Source organism: Rhipicephalus microplus, chromosome X (genome assembly GCF_043290135.1).
Source record: "Rhipicephalus microplus isolate Deutch F79 chromosome X, USDA_Rmic, whole genome shotgun sequence".
Classification (NCBI taxonomy): Eukaryota; Metazoa; Arthropoda; class Arachnida; order Ixodida; family Ixodidae; genus Rhipicephalus; species Rhipicephalus microplus.
The window spans coordinates 272,278,826-272,298,797 of NC_134710.1; the positions used below are offsets into that span (position 1 = coordinate 272,278,826).

At 42.5% G+C, this 19,972-nt stretch overlaps 1 protein-coding gene across 1 annotated transcript in view; it reads right to left on the reverse strand.

Moving 5' to 3' along the window:
- Positions 1–8,560: 8,560 nt before the first annotated feature.
- LOC119162213 (FIGNL1-interacting regulator of recombination and mitosis) overlaps positions 8,561–19,972 on the reverse strand; it is a 58,994-nt gene continuing 47,582 nt past the window's right edge. Inside the window, exons 21-22 of the mRNA XM_075879147.1 lie at positions 18,116–18,277; positions 8,561–8,744 (exon numbers count right to left, since the gene is read on the reverse strand). Of these exons, the coding sequence (XP_075735262.1) occupies positions 8,610–8,744; positions 18,116–18,277 (297 nt within the window). The 3' untranslated portion in view covers positions 8,561–8,609. The remainder of the gene's footprint in view (positions 8,745–18,115; positions 18,278–19,972) is intronic.

Below are 19,972 nucleotides of genomic sequence, written 5' to 3' on the forward strand. Positions count from 1 at the left end.
CTGAACCCACTAAAGAGCACGTGTGTCTTGTTCTCCCGAATAAGAGGCATGCACTCAGAAGCTGACATTGCATTGAACGGTCAACGTCTGTCTGTCAATGTGGAGCATAAATTCTTAGGATTAATCTTGGACAACAAGTTGACCTTCGTACCGCACATCAAGTATCTAAAAACAAAATGTTTAAAAGCTATGAATGTTTTAAAAGTGTTGTCACGTACTACGTGGGGTAGTGACAGGCAATGTCTCATGAATCTGTATCGAAGCCTCATTCGCACCCGCTTAGATTATGGGGCCATTGTTTATCAGTCTGCAACACAAAGTGCTTTGAAGATGCTGGACCCCGTGCACCATTTGGGCATCCGCCTTTCTACGGGTGCTTTTCGCACCAGCCCCGTAGAAAGCCTTTATGTTGAGTCGAATGAGTGGTCGCTTCATCTGCAGAGAACTTACATGTCCTTTGTTTATTTCCTTAAGGTGAAAGCAGATAAGAAGCACCCCTCATACTCCACTATTATTGATTTGTCGAGCTCCATTCTGTTTCAAAACAGGCCTTCGATGAGGCAGCCCTTCTCACTTCGCCTGAAAAGTCTAGCTGAGGAAACTGGAGTCTCACTTGAACATAGTTTAATGGCTCCTGTAGCATATCTGCCACCGTGGCAGTGGCAGACTATAGACTGTGATGTGTCCTTTCTTGAAGTTACAAAACATGCGCCTATTGCCCATATCCGAACATACTTCCTGGAACTTCAACACAAATACACACGTCCTGAGTTCTTTACAGATGCCTCCAAGTCTAACTCCTCTGTGTCCTACGCTGCTGTCGGCCCATCCTTTTCGGATGCTGGCCCTCTACATCCAGGCACAAGTATCTTCACAGCGGAAGCCTACGCGATACTTGTGGCGGCTAAACACATCAAGCAATTACAAATACAAAAAGCAGTAATTTATACAGACTCCCTCAGTGTAGTAACGGCTCTGCACACTCTTAAAAAACACAAAAACCCAGTCCTTGTCTCACTTTACTCCATTTTATGCACACTATACACACTCAAACAACATGTTGTAGTGTGCTGGGTGCCAGGGCACCGTGAGATTCAAGGCAACGTGAGGGCGGATCAGCTCGCTGCATCCGTCCACAAAAGCACTGCCCCTACACCCATATCAATCCCGGCCATTGATCTTAAGCCGTCTCTCAAACGAAACCTCAGAGTATACTGGCAGAGCAAGTGGGATACACACACACAAAACAAACTACACGTTATTAAGCCACACCTTGGTCATTGGCTGCCTGTATCGAAATCGCGTCATACAGAGGTAATACTAACGAGACTCAGGATAGGACACACATACACGACACACACACACCTTTTGTCCGGTGGCGATCCACCATTGTGTGACAGATGTGGTGAAGTATTGACAGTCCTTCACATTTTAATTGAGTGCAAACAATTGGACACTGTAAGAAAACAACACTTTCCATTACCCTACCGACAACATATACCTTTGCACCCTGCAATGTTCGTCGGTAGGGAACCGCTTTTTAGTCACAAATCATTGTTAGCGTTTTTTAAAGAAATTCATAGTTTTCACATCATATACCCGGGCATCCCGTAGCATGACCTCTCCAGAGAGGTTTTTGCTGCGGTGGTTACACAAGAAAGCACTTGCCTCACGGCCCTTGGACGCAAAGGTATGAACGAGTGAGGCACTTGTGCTAATGCCATACATATCCACCATCGTCTTTTATTATCACCAACTTTTGTCATCTATTGACACCGCACACACCTTTCACGACATGGTCATGATTTTATTACTTGTATGTTTTTACCCGCCTTACCGCGAGGAATTTTATGGCCCTTATACAGCCGCTTATCACAATCATTGTCCATGTTTTTAGTAAGATGAACTGGCGCTCTTTGGCCGTGAAATGGCCCTTGCGCCATAAAACATCAAACATCATCAATATTGTATGCTGCCTATTGGTTTTGTGAACTGTACTGAAAGCTGAGCGGGTTGAAAGATGCGTGCGACTGCTGGCATTATTGGGATGCCTGTTTCCAGCGAGTGTAACATCAGCTCATCAGCTCTCTAGTTTATGGTGTGGCTGCTAGAGGTGACAGTTTGTGAAAAACTCATTAAATTTATTATTTTCCTCTAGTTTCTGCATGAAATGTAGGTTGTGTCTATCGATTTCAACACCCATGCATTCTTTCAACTTAGCTGAAAATTTTTACAACAAAAGTTTTGCTCGGTATGCCTTTAACAGCGAAGCTGTATTTAATCGAGGCTTCCCCATCCCAAGGCATAGTGCTGATGATGCGGCATCGCAGTGTGGCAAGAATGAGGTTTGAGAAATGGAAGGGCTATTCTGTGCTGAGAGTGAAGCTTGATGGATGAACCAATAAGTGGCACATCAGGAGGGGGAAAGAGTTGATAACCTAGAAGCACAAACACTTTATACTATTCGACACCTTCAACATACACATTGTGAATTTTAAGACCTAGCTTTGTCGTCAACTGTCACTCTCCGCTGTCATGGTTTATCGAAAATCGTTGCTATAGTGAAAACATATGTATGTGAATAAAAAAGAAGGTTTACAATAGACAAACAATAATCATAATTGTGATAGAACAATATAAAACACCTATGAGCATAAACCCATTATACTATTTGGTGAATTCAATGTAGATATTATGGCACTTTATGTTAGTTTATGTCACTCAATTTAAATTATATGGGGCAACATATGGTTACTCACCCATACCATACCCAGAGCTTTGCCCACTCATCATGATTCACTTCGTGAAGTTGCATGAATTTTTTCTTTCACACAAGCAGGTGGTAAGGCCACATAATCTCGAATGCACCCAGGTCTTTGTAAGCACAAGCTTGACTAGGCCAACACCGCTTTAGTAAATGGCCACGTCAAAGATGGACATGTATCATAAACTTAAATTGACTCCTATTCTCAGAAATGAAGGAAACTGGATTCTTGACATATGCAAACAAGTTTACCACAGTGAAAGAGCAAAAGAACCACACTCTGTAATCAATTAGGGCAAGTTCTTTTCATTCAAGGAATAGACATCTGTCAAAGACAAAAGTGCTTCAGTTGCCCACTTGCTTTTGATATATCTCAAGGTAACCTTGAACATTTAAAGATTACCTTAAATTATGAGTCAACTCGCCCAGCTGTAATTTTTACTGCTATTGATACACCTTGACCAATATGAGACAAAAAGCCTCGGGTATTTTAAGATACCACGCACTTCACAAACTTTTTTCTCTGCTATCATGTACCTCTCTCTTCTAGTGCATTTATGCAGCACCTCTTAACGGTGGAAGGCTAGTTTTCTAGAAAAATGAATACAGGTGCTTTGATGAGCACTTGCATCCTGTGCCTTCAAAAATATGCTGGTACGTTGCATTCACAAGTGCACTGTTTCTGGCTTCACTAAACACTTTCATTGACTCGTGCAATTCAAGAATCATTTAAAAATGCACACAAAATTAAGCTCACAGGACAGTGAAGGCTTGAAGTGAATATCGATAAATTACTGGGCAATGTTGCAGGAGTGAAAACGTTATCATGGGCAACTTGTTTTTGTCAGGAATAAGGCTGCTTCCCTTAGCAACTTTTATCACTGAGAGAGGAAAAGAGTAGGTCAGCTCGTAGAACAGGGTGGAGGAAGTTGAAGTGTTAAAAAGGTTGGAAGGTAGGGGAGAAAAAACAAAGATAGTGATTGTGCTGAGTTACAGAGAGGAGGCAGTTCATAGTAATAGTGATGTTGGTTCTTTCAAGAAGGATTGATGGCAAAAATTACAAAGAATCCACTTCTGTAACATGTAAATAGAGTCAGCCTAGTTTTTGCTCAAGATCGAAACTAATAAATAAGATTGTAGCATTACAAAAATGAGGAAAATATAAGATTACAAGTAAGGATAAAAGAAACTACTGACTTGCTCAATTAAAAGTGCAAGCTGTAAACAAAAGTGAAGAGTGTGGATACACATATAGAAAGGCGAGGGGAGCATAACAGTATGACGATTTATCTGAATGTACTATAATAAGACCTTATAACATATGATGATAAATAATTATAGACCATGCTTCATTAGAAAAATAGCATAATGACAAAATGATGTGGAACAGAAAATAATTGACCACATAAGTTCTGAGATAATGGGAGTTTAGCACTTTGTTTATCTTACCAGGTGTTTGACAAAAAAAAATCGAATCAAATGGAAAACCAAGCAAAGAACCCCAAAATAATACTAAGCTTAGCATACAATTAACAGTAACAGAATTCATGTTTTGTTATCTTATAGGGTGTTTCACCAGTTCAATTTCATCTTCATAACACTGTACTGCAGCTCACCTCTACCCTTGCTTTTCCGATGATTGATTGATATGTGGGGTTTAACGTCCCAAAACCACCATATGATTATGAGAGACGCCGTAGTGGAGGGCTCCGGAAATTTCGACCACCTGGGGTTCTTTTACGTGCACCCAAATCTGAGCACACGGGCCTACAACATTTCCGCCTCCATCAGAAATGCAGCCGCCGCAGCCGGGATTTGATCCCGCGGCCTGCGGGTCAGCAGCCAGGTACCTTAGCCACTAGACCACCGCGGCGGGGTACCCTTGCTTTTCCACACGCATGAACATTTCTATACGCGGTTGCTCAAGTTAGCTCTTTCACCCAAAACTGCACTTTAACTTGTTAGTCTTTTAAGTCATTTCTTTGTCTCTTATATCTTCTTCACTTTCTTAACCAGTAATTTATTCTTGTTCATCTATTTTTGTAGTTCTTTTCAAGGCCTCTACACTGGTCACTTTTCATTGGAATAAAAAATACAACATGATTAATGATAGAACAGAAGCAATGCATTGAGGAACTTTTTGAGCAATACCTAGAGTCTTGCCTTTGGGCAACACTGGGAAGAACTCAGAATGAAGCAAGCACTCCAAGTGACCAATGGCACAACGATAGCACAGACAGTCAAACCTGCATATAACGAAATTGATAAATTCCCGGAAAAATTCGTTATGAAGAGGATTTCGTTATATGCAGGTTCAGTACGAAAATTCAGAAAATAAACGCACAGAGTATACAAAAGGAGGCCTGAAGGCAGAGCTAACCCAAAACACTTATTTTACAGTAAAAACTGCGTTGTTTTTGCGATAGCAATTATACGGGCACACTCGACGGGTTTTTGATGTCGCCGCCATGTTCCGTAACAAGTCCAAATTGATAACACGCTCCCGCGCATCGTAATTTTCACGAGCGGGTAAAAGCGCGCGAGCGCTGCTGAAGCAGAGATCAAACGTGTCAGTCCATCCCTATCGACTGGAAAGTGCACAACATTTCCCGCATATTAGAACTGCCGTCGAATGCTCAAACAGAAAGTAAACCACCTGGTTTAAACGAGCACGAAACAACGCGGGGGGGGAGGGGGGGAGCGCTCGAGTAGCAATAATGAAGTTGAACTTTAAGGGCGGTTGCGATCGCTGGCGCGCTTGCTATCTCGGCGAGTATCAGTGCGGTTTCAACGCGAAGAGCTGTGTGAAAAGAGCGAAGTGATCTTTGGGCTCCCGGCAAACGCACTGATCGCTCCGGTCAAAGTCCAAAGCACGCGGTTCTCCCCACCGAAGGATAAGCGCGCGCGCACAGGCATCTAACCCCTTCCCCCTCCCATTCGCGAGACAAAGAACGCGTGGAAGATAAGCGCGCGTCGGCGCATCTTGACGAGCTGGGCGCCGAGCGCGGGCGGCTTTTTTTTCTTTCTTTCTTGAGTTTTCATATATGTTGGTACCTATACATATAAGGTGAATGAAGGCGAAAAAAAAAAAAAAACAGCCGAGTCTGTCCATATACATAATTGCTATCGCATTAAAAAAAAAGCAAAGCTGAACGTTGTCGGGGGACACACCATGCGCGCGCAGTGAAACTGTGCACGCGCGCACGGCGTCGGAAACGAAATGCGAAGGACACAGAGACAGACACGGACATCGTGTAAAACTATTACGTAAAGCGCCCTTCATATGCAGCACGGCCCCTCATACACTAATTAAAAGCGTGGTACTGCCAACGCGCAAAGGTAAGTTTTTTTTTTTTTGGGGGGGGGGGGGGGGGACACCAGCGCATGCGACCGCGGCGGTGAGAACGAGGGGCAACTGCTCGTGGAAAGCAGGCCCGCCTGACGCGGACACGGGCCACTACCCACCGCCGCCGAAGCGGTTTCATCCTCTCTACCCACCGCTTCGGCCGCGGTGGGTAGTGGCCCGTGTCCGCTGCACCGCCGCCTAAGCGGCGGTGCAGCCGCGGAAGATACATGCTCGTAGCAAAATGCAGAGCATAATTTCTACATCGTCCGTGGGGAAAATTCGTTATATCAAGGTTGTCTTTCGCAGTTACTTTGTTACATAGAGGTCGCAAATACATGTGCTTCTATGGAGCGACGGCGGGGAATAAAAAAACTTCGTTATATCGAGGAATTCGTTGTATGGAGGTTCGTTATAAGCAGGTTTAACGATAGTTCTTATCACATATCAAGCAGAGGTGGACATACAGTTCCTCTAGATTACTTGTGACATCACTGCAGCCAAACATCTTAAATTTATCTTTTTACCCTGACCACACTTTCAAATAAAGCATGCCACACACCAGTTTTTATGTTTCATCCTCTGTACCCATTCTAAACTAACAATCGACATTTGCTGCCCGTCATTCAGTGTTGTCAAAAGACATTTGGCCGGAAAATTCGTCACCAAATTTTGAAGTCACAAAAAAAATTGTTTTTTTTTACTTGTCTGTAAGGCCACCTTTCTCCACAAAAAGTTAAAAATGCAGTGATTACATACTCTACTTGTAGATTATAATATTTAAACTATTTGTTTACTTCAGGCATAAGTTATAATAAGTTATATTATATATAATAAGTTATATATATAAATGTGTCACTTTTACACAATAGTTGATTTCAGAGCGCCCAATGTTAAGGCTAAAGAGCATTATCCCCATCAAACATGAAAAGCTACCAACAAGCTCGGCTGCATTTGTGCCCCGCCGCGGTGGTCTAGTGGCTAAGGTACTCGGCTGCTGACCCGCAGGGCGCGGGTTCGAATCCCGGCTGCGGCGGCTGCATTTCCGATGGAGGCGGAAATGTTGTAGGCCCGTGTACTCAGATTTGGGTGCACGTTAAAGAACCCCAGGTGGTCGAAATTTCCGGAGCCTTCCACTACGGCGTCTCTCATAATCATCAGTGGTTTTGGGACGTTAAACCCCACATATCAATCAATCGGCTGCATTTGTGGCAACAACAAGAGTGATGCGAAAAATCATCACCACATGATAGCGCCACTGTGGCGTTGCACCACGTACTATTAACATACCGTCACCTCAGGTCTAAGGTGGGCTGATCACTGGAGCTGTATAAAACCTCGTTAGGTGCAGAAGGATTTTGCGGGGGGGGGGGGGGGGGAGGGGGGAGAAGATCACTACACTTCATTGCCTGCAGACAAAAAAAAAACTTTGGCCTTTGAGATGTAATTTTTCTATTACAAGAAAGACAATTGGCAAGCAATGTGTTGACCTGCACATTTTTAGCGATTCATAATCAGTGTGACATCTAATATAAACATGCAATTATTTAAAAGTCTGTAATGTATTATTACGTGAAAAGTATTTAATCTAAGAATCAAAGTACACGAAAAATTTATTATCGGTTGTATTTATTTCTAGTAAATAAAAATTACACTTTTGATGGAGCTGTTGAGACAAAGCATGTCAAAGGACTCCCCAAATATGGTAGTGCCTTTAGCAAAAGGATCGTTGGCAGCACTGTGAAGTTAAATAAAGACACACTGACCATGCGGGAGGTTCAACTTGACCAAAACTCAATCTCTTTTGTTTTCTTTTGGGCTGCAGTCAAGAAAATTGCCCAAAACAATTTGCATTCGCAAATTCTGGCATCACGCCTGAATGAGTTATTTCTTAAAAACCTGGATTTGTAGAATTCCCATCTTTCATTTTGGTGGAAACAAGTCGCCCTATGACATTATACTTCTTGGGGTGATGTAAAATTATATTTGGGGCATGTGTTCAGCCTCAACTTGGACTTTATCAGTGAATATTCCTGAGTTGACAATGACATGGGGCACATGTAATTTGTGCCTAAGTTTTTAATAATAATATCAATACTATACTTGTAAAGTAATATTTTTCTTCATTGAGTTCTAGAAACAGAGAGATCAAGTGGAGCTTGCATTACACTAAGCAACTGGTATACACTATTTCTGTAACTGCCAGAGGAGTTTAATGCATGCAATGTAGTATACAAGCTAGGCCATAAAAGATGTCACAGTGGAAAGTTCTATATCAATTTCAGTCACGTGGATTTTATTTCACACTGAAATATGAGTATGTGATTTACCTTGCTAACATAGCTTCATACTCGTAAAATCCGAGAGCAAGACAAGCACAGCGGGAGCAGGCCTATGAAAGAATGACAGCACTGTCATCGGACACTCACACCCATGCATAACCATTCCAGATGTTAGAATAAAAACTCATTTATTTGTCTCGTGAACTTCAGCACGTTTATTTTACAGATTGTCAAGAATTTCCTTCAGTTGTTGTTGAATGTGATGCAGCCGTGGCTGCATAGGACCCAAGTTGTCCATCTGCATTAACTTCGCGATTGCATCTTCCACATTTCCAACAAGCTTTTCTGTTTCATCCTACAAACAGAAAAAGGCATCCTGTACTGTATGGATGTATTGTATGCACATGTGAGGATTATTAAAAGGGCCCTGCAACATTTTTCCCGGTAATTAAGAATTGGTTTCATTAAAGTTTCTTGCTTTATTAATTGATTGCCAAAAAAATTTTAAGAATCCCTTAAGTATGAGTGGAGTTGCATTAATTTGTTCCACATTTCAAGTGCTTTCTCTCTCCTTTCCTACCAGCGACCATGCTGAAAGCTATGCAGGGGGGCAATAACAAGGACTCAAGAAGATGCATCTATTTGTCAGAATGCGTCATCATTACTTGAAGCACTCTCTCTCTTTTGTTTTGTTATCCCAATCGATCAAGTGGGCACTTCTCGTGGTTGATTGACCGATTGATGTGTGGGGTTTAACATCCCAAAACCACCATATTATTATGAGAGACGCTGTAGCAGAGGGCTCTGAAAATTTCGACCATCTGGTGTTCTTTAACGTGCATCCAAATCTGAGCACACGGGCCTACAACATTTCCGCCTCTATCGGAATGCAGACGCCGCAGCCAAGATTCGATCCTGCGATCTGCGGGTCAGCAGCCAAGTACCTTAGCCACTAGACCACCGTGGCGGGGCCACTTCTCGTGGTGGCCATAGTAAATATGCAGTCCACAATGCTTACAATCAGCCAATAGCTGTAGAATTTGGGTATATGGTGCGGTTATTTAGGCTTACAGAATCACTTGTAAAGAGAAGAGGGAGCGGTTTCTAGCTGACTTTTAAAAAATCTATTGTAATGTCCAGGCATCATGGTGCGCTGCAATGTTTTGTCACTTGTTCTCAGGAGCCTCGACAACTGATCGGCAGGATTTTCTGACCATGCTGAAAAAATGTTGCAGGGTTCCTTTAATCTACACTGGCACAGAAATGCCAGCAAGATAGTTTGGCCCACTGCTGAAACAGAGCAAAAATACAATGACAAAGAATACAATGACACCCTATTTTAAGAAGCATATCTGATCCAAATACCATCCTGGGTTTATGTCAGTTATTGACGAATAGCAGCAATCTGCTGTGTGACATGTGACGAAAAATGTTCTGTATGACAGCCCTCTAAATAGAGTGTATGAGCCTTGGTACGATGAAGGGGCACTTGAAAAAGTGGTAACCTTATATTCTGCTTGTGAACTCTCTTTGCCACGCACAACTACCAGATGTGGCACCTGCTTTCTGCTGTATATGTGCTCTTGACTCAGCATAATGATTGGCTTAGGATCCACTTCAGCTGGAAATCGCACTTTAAGGGCTCACATACTCCTAGCACAATTCAAACCACCCACCCTCAAATGGAAAGTTGGCTCCTCATATGCCACTACCATTCTCTGCTGACCAACAGCCGGTCCTATGGTTTCCACCAACAGCCGGTACTATGGAGTAACTCTGTTGCCTAAATGTGCCTAAAACCCAAAAGCATGTCCAGAAAGCAATACAATGACAACAGATGGGCACAGGATTTTCTCATCATCATCATCAGCCTGACTACGTCCACTGCAGGACAAAAGCCTCTCCCATGTTCCGCCAGTCAACTCGGTCCTCTGCTTGCTGCTGCCAATTTATACATGCAAACTTCTTAATCTCATCTGCCCACCTAACCTTCTGTCTCCCCTTAACCCGCTTGCCTTTTCTAGGAATCCAGTTAGTTACCCTTAATGACCAGCGGTTATCCTGTCTACGTGCTACATGCCTGGCCCGTGTCCATTTCCTCTTCTTGATTTCAACTATGATATCCTTGACCCCGGTTTGTTCCCTAATCCACTCTGCTCTCTTTTTGTCTCTTAAGGTTACACCTACCATTTTCCTTTCCATTTCTCACTGCGTCGTTTTCAATTTAAGCTGAACTCTCTTTGTAAGTCTCCAGGTTTCTGCTCCGTAGCTAAGTACCGGCAAGATTCAGCTGTTATATACCTTCCTCTTGAGGGATAGCAGCAATCTACCTGTCATGATTTGAGAGTGCTTGCCAAATGTGCTCCACCCCATTCTTATTCTTCTAGTTACTTCAATCTCGTGGTTCGGCTCTGCGGTTATTACCTGCCCTAAGTAGACATAGTCTTTTACAACTTGAAGTGCACTATTACCTATATCGAAGCGCTGCTCTTTTCCGAGGTTGTTGTACATTACTTTCGTTTTCTGCAGATTAATTTTAAGACCCATATTTCTGCTCTCCTTGTCTAACTCCGTAACCATGAGTTGCAATTCGTCCCCTGAGTTACTCAGCACTGCAATGTCATCGGCGAAGCGCAGGTTATATATACTAAGGTACTCTCCATTAACTCTTATCCCGAACTGTTCCCATTCTAGGCTACTGAAAACCTCCTGTAAGCACGCGGTAAATAGCATTGGGGAGATTGTGTCCCCCTGCCTTACACCCTTCTTGATTGGTATTCTGTTGCTTTCTTTATGAAGCACTATGGTAGCAGTTGATCCCCTGTAGATTTCTTCCAGAATGTTTATATACACTTCATCTACGCCCTGATTCCGCAGTGTCTGCATGACGGCTGATATTTCTACTGAATCAAATGCCTTCTCGTAATCTATGAAAGCTATGTATAGTGGTTGGTTATACTCTGAGCATTTTTCTATTACCTGATTGATAGTATGTGGTCAATTGTTGAGTAGCCTGTTCGAAATCCTGCTTGTTCCTTCGGTTGATTGAATTCTAATGTTGTCCTAATTCTGTTAGCAATTACCTTTGTAAATAGCTTGTATACCACGGAGAGCAAGCTGATCGGCCTGTAATTCTTCAAGTCATTGTCATCTCCTTTCTTGAGTATTAGGATGATGATGGAAACCAGGCAGTAGGAGATTATAGCATCAGCACTAGAAATGCCAGAGGGAAGCTACTAGTAGAATTCGCAGAATGCAATAATTTACGGATTTTGAATACCTTCTGTCGAAAGTGAGGGAACGGTAAGTGGACATGGAGGAACCTTAATGGCGAAAATAAGAACGAAATAGACTATATTGAGTGCACACCCAGGCATGGTGCAGGATGTGGAAGTGCTTGGCAAGGTACGATACAGTGACCATAGAATGGTACGGTCCAAAATTCGCCTAGACTTGAATAAGGAACGACAGAAACTGATACACAAGAAGCCAATAGTAAATGAGCTAGCAGTGAGAGGGAAAGTACAGGAATTCAGAGTCTCGCTTCAGAACAGGTACTCGGCTCTTATCGATGAAAACAGCCTTAGCATTGACGCAATGAATGATAATCTGACGAGTATCATTACAAAGTGTGCAGTGGAAGTTTGAGGTACTGTAGTTAGACAGGACACTGGAAAGCTGTCCCAGGAAACGAAGAATCTCATCAAGAAGCGTCAAAGCATGAAAGCCTCAAATACAACAGACAAAATAGAGTTGGTAGAGCTTCGAAGTTGATTAATAAGCGTAAGGTATTCAATATAAGAAGGTATAACATGGAGAGACTTGAACACGCTCTGAAGAACGGAGAAAGCATCAAAGCAGTGAAGAGAAAACTTGGGAGAGGCAAAAAACCAGATGTATGCACTAAGGGACAAGGAAGGCAAAGTAAATACCAATATAGATAGGATACTAAAATTAGCGGAGGAGTTTTACAGAGATCTGTACAGTAGCCAACAGAATCACGACCTTAATATAAGAACTAGCAGTAACCCAGATGACACCCCACCAGTACTGATAGAAGAAGGCAGAAAAGCCTTGGAGAGCATGCAAAGAGGCAAAGCTGCTGGTGAGGATCAGGTAACATCAGATCTGCTGAAAGATGGAGGACAGATTGTGTTAGAAAAACTAGTGACCCTGTTTACGAGGTGTCTCCTGACAGGAAAAGTACCAGAATCTTAGAAGAATTCTAACAGCGCATTTTCTCATACTTGTAGTTAAATTGAGTTTTGTGATTGAGCAAAATCAGTTAAGCCCTACACATTAATGCAACTAGTGAAACATGAGATGATGATGATGTGTGGTGCTTTATGGCACAAGGGCCAATTGATGGCCAAAGAGTGCCATTTCAGTAGACTAGAGATGTGAACAATGATATGGTGTGTGGTCGTAGAGGGGCCTTAAGATTTCTCGTGCTAACGCAGGTAAAAACATAGACGTATCCAAATCATGACAGTGGCTTGAAATATGTGCAGTGAAAGTGGATGGCGAAAGGTCATTATTATAAAACCATGACGGGATGTAGTCCCCGCAGCCGTGACTTCAGTACAGAGGTCGTGCTATGAATCACCTCGAAATAAAGAGTGAAAACTATATACATCATTCAAAAACGTAAACAGCAATTGAAGTTTAAAAAGCGGATCCCTACCGATGAGCATCCAGGGTGTAGTCGGAGCTGTTGTCGGAGGGGTAATAAGAAGTGCTTTTTTTCTTAATAAGGCATCTAACTCGTTGCATTGAACAAGGATGTGGAGAACTGTAAGTGGTTCTCCACATCTCTCACACATTGGTTGATTGCCGGCAGACAGAAGATATGAATGTGTAGAGTATGTACGTCCTGTTCTTAGCCTTGTAAGTATTAGTTCTGTGTGTTGCGATTTTGATAGAGGTGGCCAATGATCGAGTTGCAGCATAATAACATGTAGTTTATTATCTGTGTGTCTATTCTACGTGTTCTGCCAATAGCCCCTGAGCTTTTGTTTTAGAAGAGGTTTCATGTCAAGCGCAGGGATTAGCAGCATCGTCGGTGGCGGATGCAGCCATCTGGTCTGCCAAAACGTTTCCCTGCATCTCACGGTGTCTCGGCACCCAGCAGACTACAACATGCTGTTTATATGAAGATTGTGCATAACAGTGCATAAAGAGACAAAAAAACTGGGTTTTGGTGTTTGTCAAGAGTTTTCAGGGCTTTCGCCATACTTAGAGTATCCGTGTAAATTACTGCTTTTTGTAGTTTTATATGTGCAATGTGTTTAACAGCCGCAAGTATTGCATATGCTTCTGTGAAAATGCTTGCATCAGGATGCAGGATGCCAGTATCTGAGAAAGATGGGCCGATCTCTACATACAAAACAAAAGTGTTGGACTTCGAGGCATCTGTAAAGAACTCAGCACATGTGTACTTTTGTCGTAGTTCTAGGAAGTATGTGCGGACATGTACATTGGGCGTGCCCTTTGTAATCTCTCAACAAGAAACATCACAATGTATTGTTTGCCACTGCTATGGTGGCAGACATGATGCGGGAGCCGCCAGTTTCCCCAGAAAGGCCTCTCACACGAAGTGAATAGGGTTGTCTCAAAGATAGCCCGTTTTCAAACAGAACAAAAGTAAACATGTCGTCAATTGTGGAATGCGAAGGTGGTCCTTGTCTGCCTTCACTTTGAGAGAATATAGAAAAGACATGTAGCATCTCTGTAGGTGGAGTGGCCATTCGTTCGATTCCAGGTACAGGCTTTCAATAGGGCTGGTGCGAAAGGCACCCGTAGAGAGGCAAATGTTCAGGTGGTGAATAGGGTCAAGCATCTTTAGGGTGTTAAGTTTCCTAGAGTGATAGGTTATTGCTCCATATTCCAGGCAAGTGTGTATGAAGCTCCTATAAAAGTTCATGAGACACTTTTTGTCACTCCCCCACGTAGTGCGTGACAACACTTTTATAACATTCATGGCTCTTATGCACATGTTCTTTAAATACTTTATGTGTGGTACAAAGGTTAGCTTGGTGTCCAGAATCAGGCCTAAGAATTTGTATTTAGCATTACCAGAGAGACTTTGACCATGTTATTGAATGTCAGGGTCAGAATGAGGCTGAAGAACAAGACACACTTTTTTAGGGATTCAATCGGAATTTGTTTCCCTCTGCCCATTTGGAGACTCAAGCCAAGCTGAACCTGCCACTCACAAATTGCCAGGTTACAAGACTTAAATCCAAGCTGGACGTCATCGACATATGTATAGTAAAACATATTTTGTGGGATGGAAAGACGCAAAGAATTCATTTTGGCAATAGAAAGAGTAGAACTAAGTACGCCGCCTTGCGGTACTCCTGTTTTTTGGACAAATGTTTGGGAAAGAACACTGCCCACTCTGACACGGAATGTTCGATTGGACAAGTAGCTTCCGATAATAGTAAACATGCTGCCATGCACACCAAGATGGAACAGGTCTCTTAATATTCTGAATCGCCATGTCATATTGTAGGCTTTTTCGATATCGAGGAATGCAGAAAGAAAGTATTGTTTGTGGACGAAGACGTCTCGGATTCGTGCCTCGATACGTACTAGGTGGTCGGTGGTGGATCTACCCTCTCGAAACCCGCACTGGAATGGGTCGAGCAGATTGTTTGTTTCAAGGTAATGTACAAGTCGGCAATTTATCATTTTTTCAAAAAGTTTACAAAGGCAACTTGTAAGTGTGATGGGCCTGTAACTACTAACAGAAGATGGATCCTTGCTTTGCTTTAAAATCGGAATAATAATGGCTTCTTTCTAAACATAGGGGATTTCACTGGAAAACCAGATAGCATTGTACAGGAAAAGCAGGATTTTTTGCAGTTCAAAAAGCAGTTGTTTTAATATTTTGTATACTATACGATCTGAACCTAGGGCAGATTTATTGCAGCCATATAGCGATGCTTGTAACTCTGCCAAATAGAAAGATTTATTGTATGACTCGTCTTTAGAGGATTCTCGCTGTAGTTACTATTTATCGATTTTTCGTTTGGTGTCGTTGAAAAGCTGCAGTATAATGCGATGAGCTGGACACCTTTTAGAAGTAAGCACTGAGGATGTTCGCCTGGTGTTCAAGGTGTCTCCTTGTGTGTCTATGAGAGGTAGTGAAGATGCGTGTCGCCCTGCTACCTTGCTAACCATGTTCCATACTTTAGTTTCTTGTGTATATGAAGTGATGCCTGATAAAACCTTCTGCCAACTTTTTCTCCTAGCCTGCCGGGGCATTCTGCTGCCTTGGGACTTAATTTTCTTAAAGCTTTCAAGATTCTCTGCTGTCGGCGAGTTCCAAAGCCACCTCCATGCTTTGTTTTGTTGTTGGCGTGCACTGCGACACTGAGTGTTCCACAATGGGACACGTCACTTGCCAGGCAGTCCAGATGTTTGCAGGATGCATCTCATCACAGCGGCTACCAGAAAAGCCAAAAAGTATTGTACAGCTGCATCTATGCTTAAACCAGATAAATCAGTCCAACTTAAACGAGTAATCTTCGAGAACTGTTCCCAATCGGCTTTGTCAGTGATCCATTTGTGGACTTGCGGGCAATATTCATTTGATATGGGTGCGCTTTGCGTTACTTGAAAGTGGTCACTTCCCTAAGGATTATTGATGACATTTAATGTCAGTAAAAGAAGGAGGGATGGAGACAGTACTGAGGGCTATTGACGAGTAAGTATTGTTGGCGAGGCAGTAGTATGTGGGCTCTTTCCGATTTAAAAGACACGCACCAGAAGAAAAAAGGAACCGTTCAATCAGGTGACCTCGAGCATCGCAGCAAGAGTCACCTTATAGATTGCTATGAGCATAGAAACCTCCAAGGAGAATATAGGGTTCTGGAAGTTTATCTTTTAGGGTCTGGAATTCACGTTTTTCAAGATGATGGTGTGGAGCTATGTAGATAGAGCAGATGGTGACGAGTTTGTTCAGAAGAACTACTCGAATAGCCACTGCTTCAAGAGAACTTTCGAGGGGTAGATGAGTACATGCAATCCCTTGATAGACTATAATGGCAACACCACCAGATGACGCGACGGCTTCATCCCTGTCCTTTCGAAAAACAATATGCCGGCATAGAAAATTAGTGTTCTTGGGTTTTAGGTCTGTTTCTTGTACACAGAGCATTTTCAGTGAATGTTTATGTAAAAGTTCTTGAATATTGTCAAAGTTTTTCAAAAGTCCTCTGACGTTCCACTGTAAAATTTGTGTCTCCATTTTTAATGTAGTTAAGTGTTGTGTGTACAAAAATGTTGCCTTAGCTTACACGGCTTTTCGGGGGCATTGTAATGCGGGGTTTCTTTTTCCTATTCCGCTCCAAAGAGCTGCGCTTTTCCTTCGGCACTGAAACGCCGAAGGAGTATGGCTTGTATCCATCAGATGGTGCCTGCTTGGCAGGCACATTCATGGCGATTTCGAACCTGACTGCACTTGCAGTGGCCAGGGGTTCGGCAGACTCTGCAGTCTGCTGGCCCTTCCGAGCAGTAGGCAGAGTAGTACAGGCTGCTCCAGCCCGAGGCGCTTATGGCACAACCGCGGTCACACTGGGTGTGAGTCTCGCGGGTGCGGAAAAATGAGGCACGGTGACTCAGTGCACCACGTCAGTGAAGAAAGGATCAGAATGGTTTTGTGCAAAAAACCATTGAGATGCCTCTTGGAATGACAGATTGAACTTGACCTTAAGTTCTAATAATTGTTTCTTTTTTTTCTATGAAGGGCACGATCGGGAGCAGGCGGCAAGATCTCCTTCACAGTTAGCGCAACAGGCTTCTGAAGTGCAGGCGTCAGATGCATGCTCACAAGATGCGCACTTCGCACACCTAGTGCGCCCTCTGCACATTTGGGATCCATGTCCAAAGTGCTGAGACTTGAAACACTGGCGAGGATTCGGTACACAAGGTCTGACACGAAGCTTACACTAACCGGTTTGAATGGAGTCAGGGAGGTCGCTTGTACCAAAGGTAATTATGATGTGTTTTTTTGGGGTCTGTTTATTATCTCACCTGATTGTTATTCTTTGTACTTTCACTACATTTTGTTCCGGCCAGCCTTCAAGCAATTCACTTTCAGATAGCTCGAGAAAGTCATCATCAGATAAGGCACTGTGTTCATCGACCCATGTGGGCCCACTGATACTGGGATGTTACCAAATTACAAGTTTTGAGAACTTGTCGTACTGAGTCTTGTTGTGAACTTCTAGAAGGAGATCGCCATTCCCCATCTTTGTTACTTTATAGCCAGCGCCAATTTCAATCTGTGAGGGTTTTGGAGACAATGAATGGTGAAATAGATCGAACTGTTTTCTTTTCATTCTGGCTGTGAATTATGTGGTACTTGGGGAAGCTCTGTTTTGGCTGTGCAAAAAAGAAGTTGTCATCGGTGCGCCACCTTTTCAGGCGGCGATCAGGGAGTGCGGAAAAAGGGTTTTCCATAAGAAGCATTTTAAATTTGGTGGCAATAACCCACCACCGAGCCCAACAAGGGGACGCTGCAAGAAAGAACACTTGAAGTCGTTAATTACTAAAGTACTAGTATTCAAATGCTCTGCAACCTACCTATCTGGACATTTTCCAGGAAAAAAGAAATTAATGTCATATGCACAGCATCGGAGAGCTAGTTCATTCGTGTTTTAGCTAAGCTAAAATAGCAACAGCACTATATAAGTATATCTTTGAAAGTATGAAAGATACCTCGCACTTCCTGCGTTTTACAGGAATTTTTTCCAGCATTATGTCACATAGAGGCCCATCCTGCTTGATTTGCGACTTTTCAGCAATGTCAGCCCAAAGAGAAAGTGCTCTTTCATTTTTTCTCACAAAATCAGCCCAGCAAAATGGTTTCCTCAGGTCTTCCTGCAATAAAAAGGCAGATGTGCCAATACCCTTAAGGTATGCACCAGCATAACTGGCACTGGAAAGATGCTGACTCTCTAGACAAGAATGAAGTATTTATCATGTATCTACATGTCTCATCATGCAAACATAAAACTAATCCAGGGATAGTGTTGGCAGTAAGTTCATAAAAACAAAATATTTTTTTATGGTGTTGTAGTACGAAACTTTAATTATGTAGAACAAATGAGTGACCAGTCGTACAGAAGTGTGATTATATTTAATTAGGGCAAACTACATTTACAGAAACAGAATCATCAAGTGTTAATTTGATGCCCTGCCTAGCAATTTAACATTGACTCCTGCTGAAATTAAGTACACAAAGTTGACTATTAAATATAGCCAACCTTAGTTATGCAAAATCATATCTACAAGAAAATGCTCAGCTATATATCATATATTCAATGCAACCTTATACATATTGATAAAACAAAGCACATTATGATAAACATTAGTCACATTACTAATAATTATAAGCAGAAGGTTTTTGTTTACCAGGAGGGAGTGATTGCCAGGTGTGCTTTTAAAAGTATTTCCTACTCCCTCCCCTCTTTTTTTACATGTGTACACACACAAACACACACATGAAAATACCTATTTTACTACATTTGAGCTTTAGATCAAATGAAATTGCATCAAGTATTTATATTCTGGTGTTTTATGTGCCAAAATCACTGTGAGGCCTGCCATAGTGTGGGAATCGGGAATTTTGACACCCCCGCCTTCAAGCCATTATGCCACAGCTTCGAAGCCACTTCTCCCAATGCGGCATCACTGAACTGCACTTGCTGTGACCAAGCAACTCGAAAGCAGCCAGCAGCAGCATGCTCACACACTCTGAGACTGACTGACACCCTTTCCTATTATTTCTTTTAGTAATCACAAACAGTGGCAACAACTATTCCTAGACATATGCGAGCTGACAGAGCAGCTGTTTGCTGATACTGGTATGGATGTAGGTCTTTCCCCGCATAGCAAAACCTTGCTTTTGAAAGAGAAATGGGGTTCTGAAAGGCATGTGATCACATATAGAATTTTTAGGGTGTTGCATTTATGGGTACGCGGGAAGGACATTTCAAGATAAATTATCTCAGGGTTTTGTGCTGCTGCATAGTATTCACAAATATTGCCTAGCTGTTACACAGAATTCTACAATAGAGTACAAAAGCAAGAAACAAAATTTCCCATAAAATATAGCCGAGAATACTTTGTGGGAACTTCCTAGTTTAATATGCAACGGGAAAGCTGCGCTGTATCTGGGAAGCAATCGTATGTATTGATGTTTGACCAAATGTGAATGGTGTTTGTAACATGGAAGTTATCTTATGTTAAGGGCAAATCGCATACAAAGACTCAATAGAAATTCAGCATCCTGTGACTTACTGCGATATGCTCAGAGGGCTCTCACCACTCTAGGTTGATGATGCGCTAGCAAGAATAATGTCAACAATCGAATGCTTTTATCATGGCACTGAATGGTGGCAACACTCTCACTTTAAATATCTGGCTTGGTTCGCCTCATGCCTGATCCGTTGGCATGCCCCTTTGAATGATTTGCCATGTGCTTGTCTGCACAAGTGTGATCGTTCAGAGCAGTGATCTTACCTGCATTCTGTGCCAGCATATTGTGAAACCACTGTGTGAAATTTATGCCTG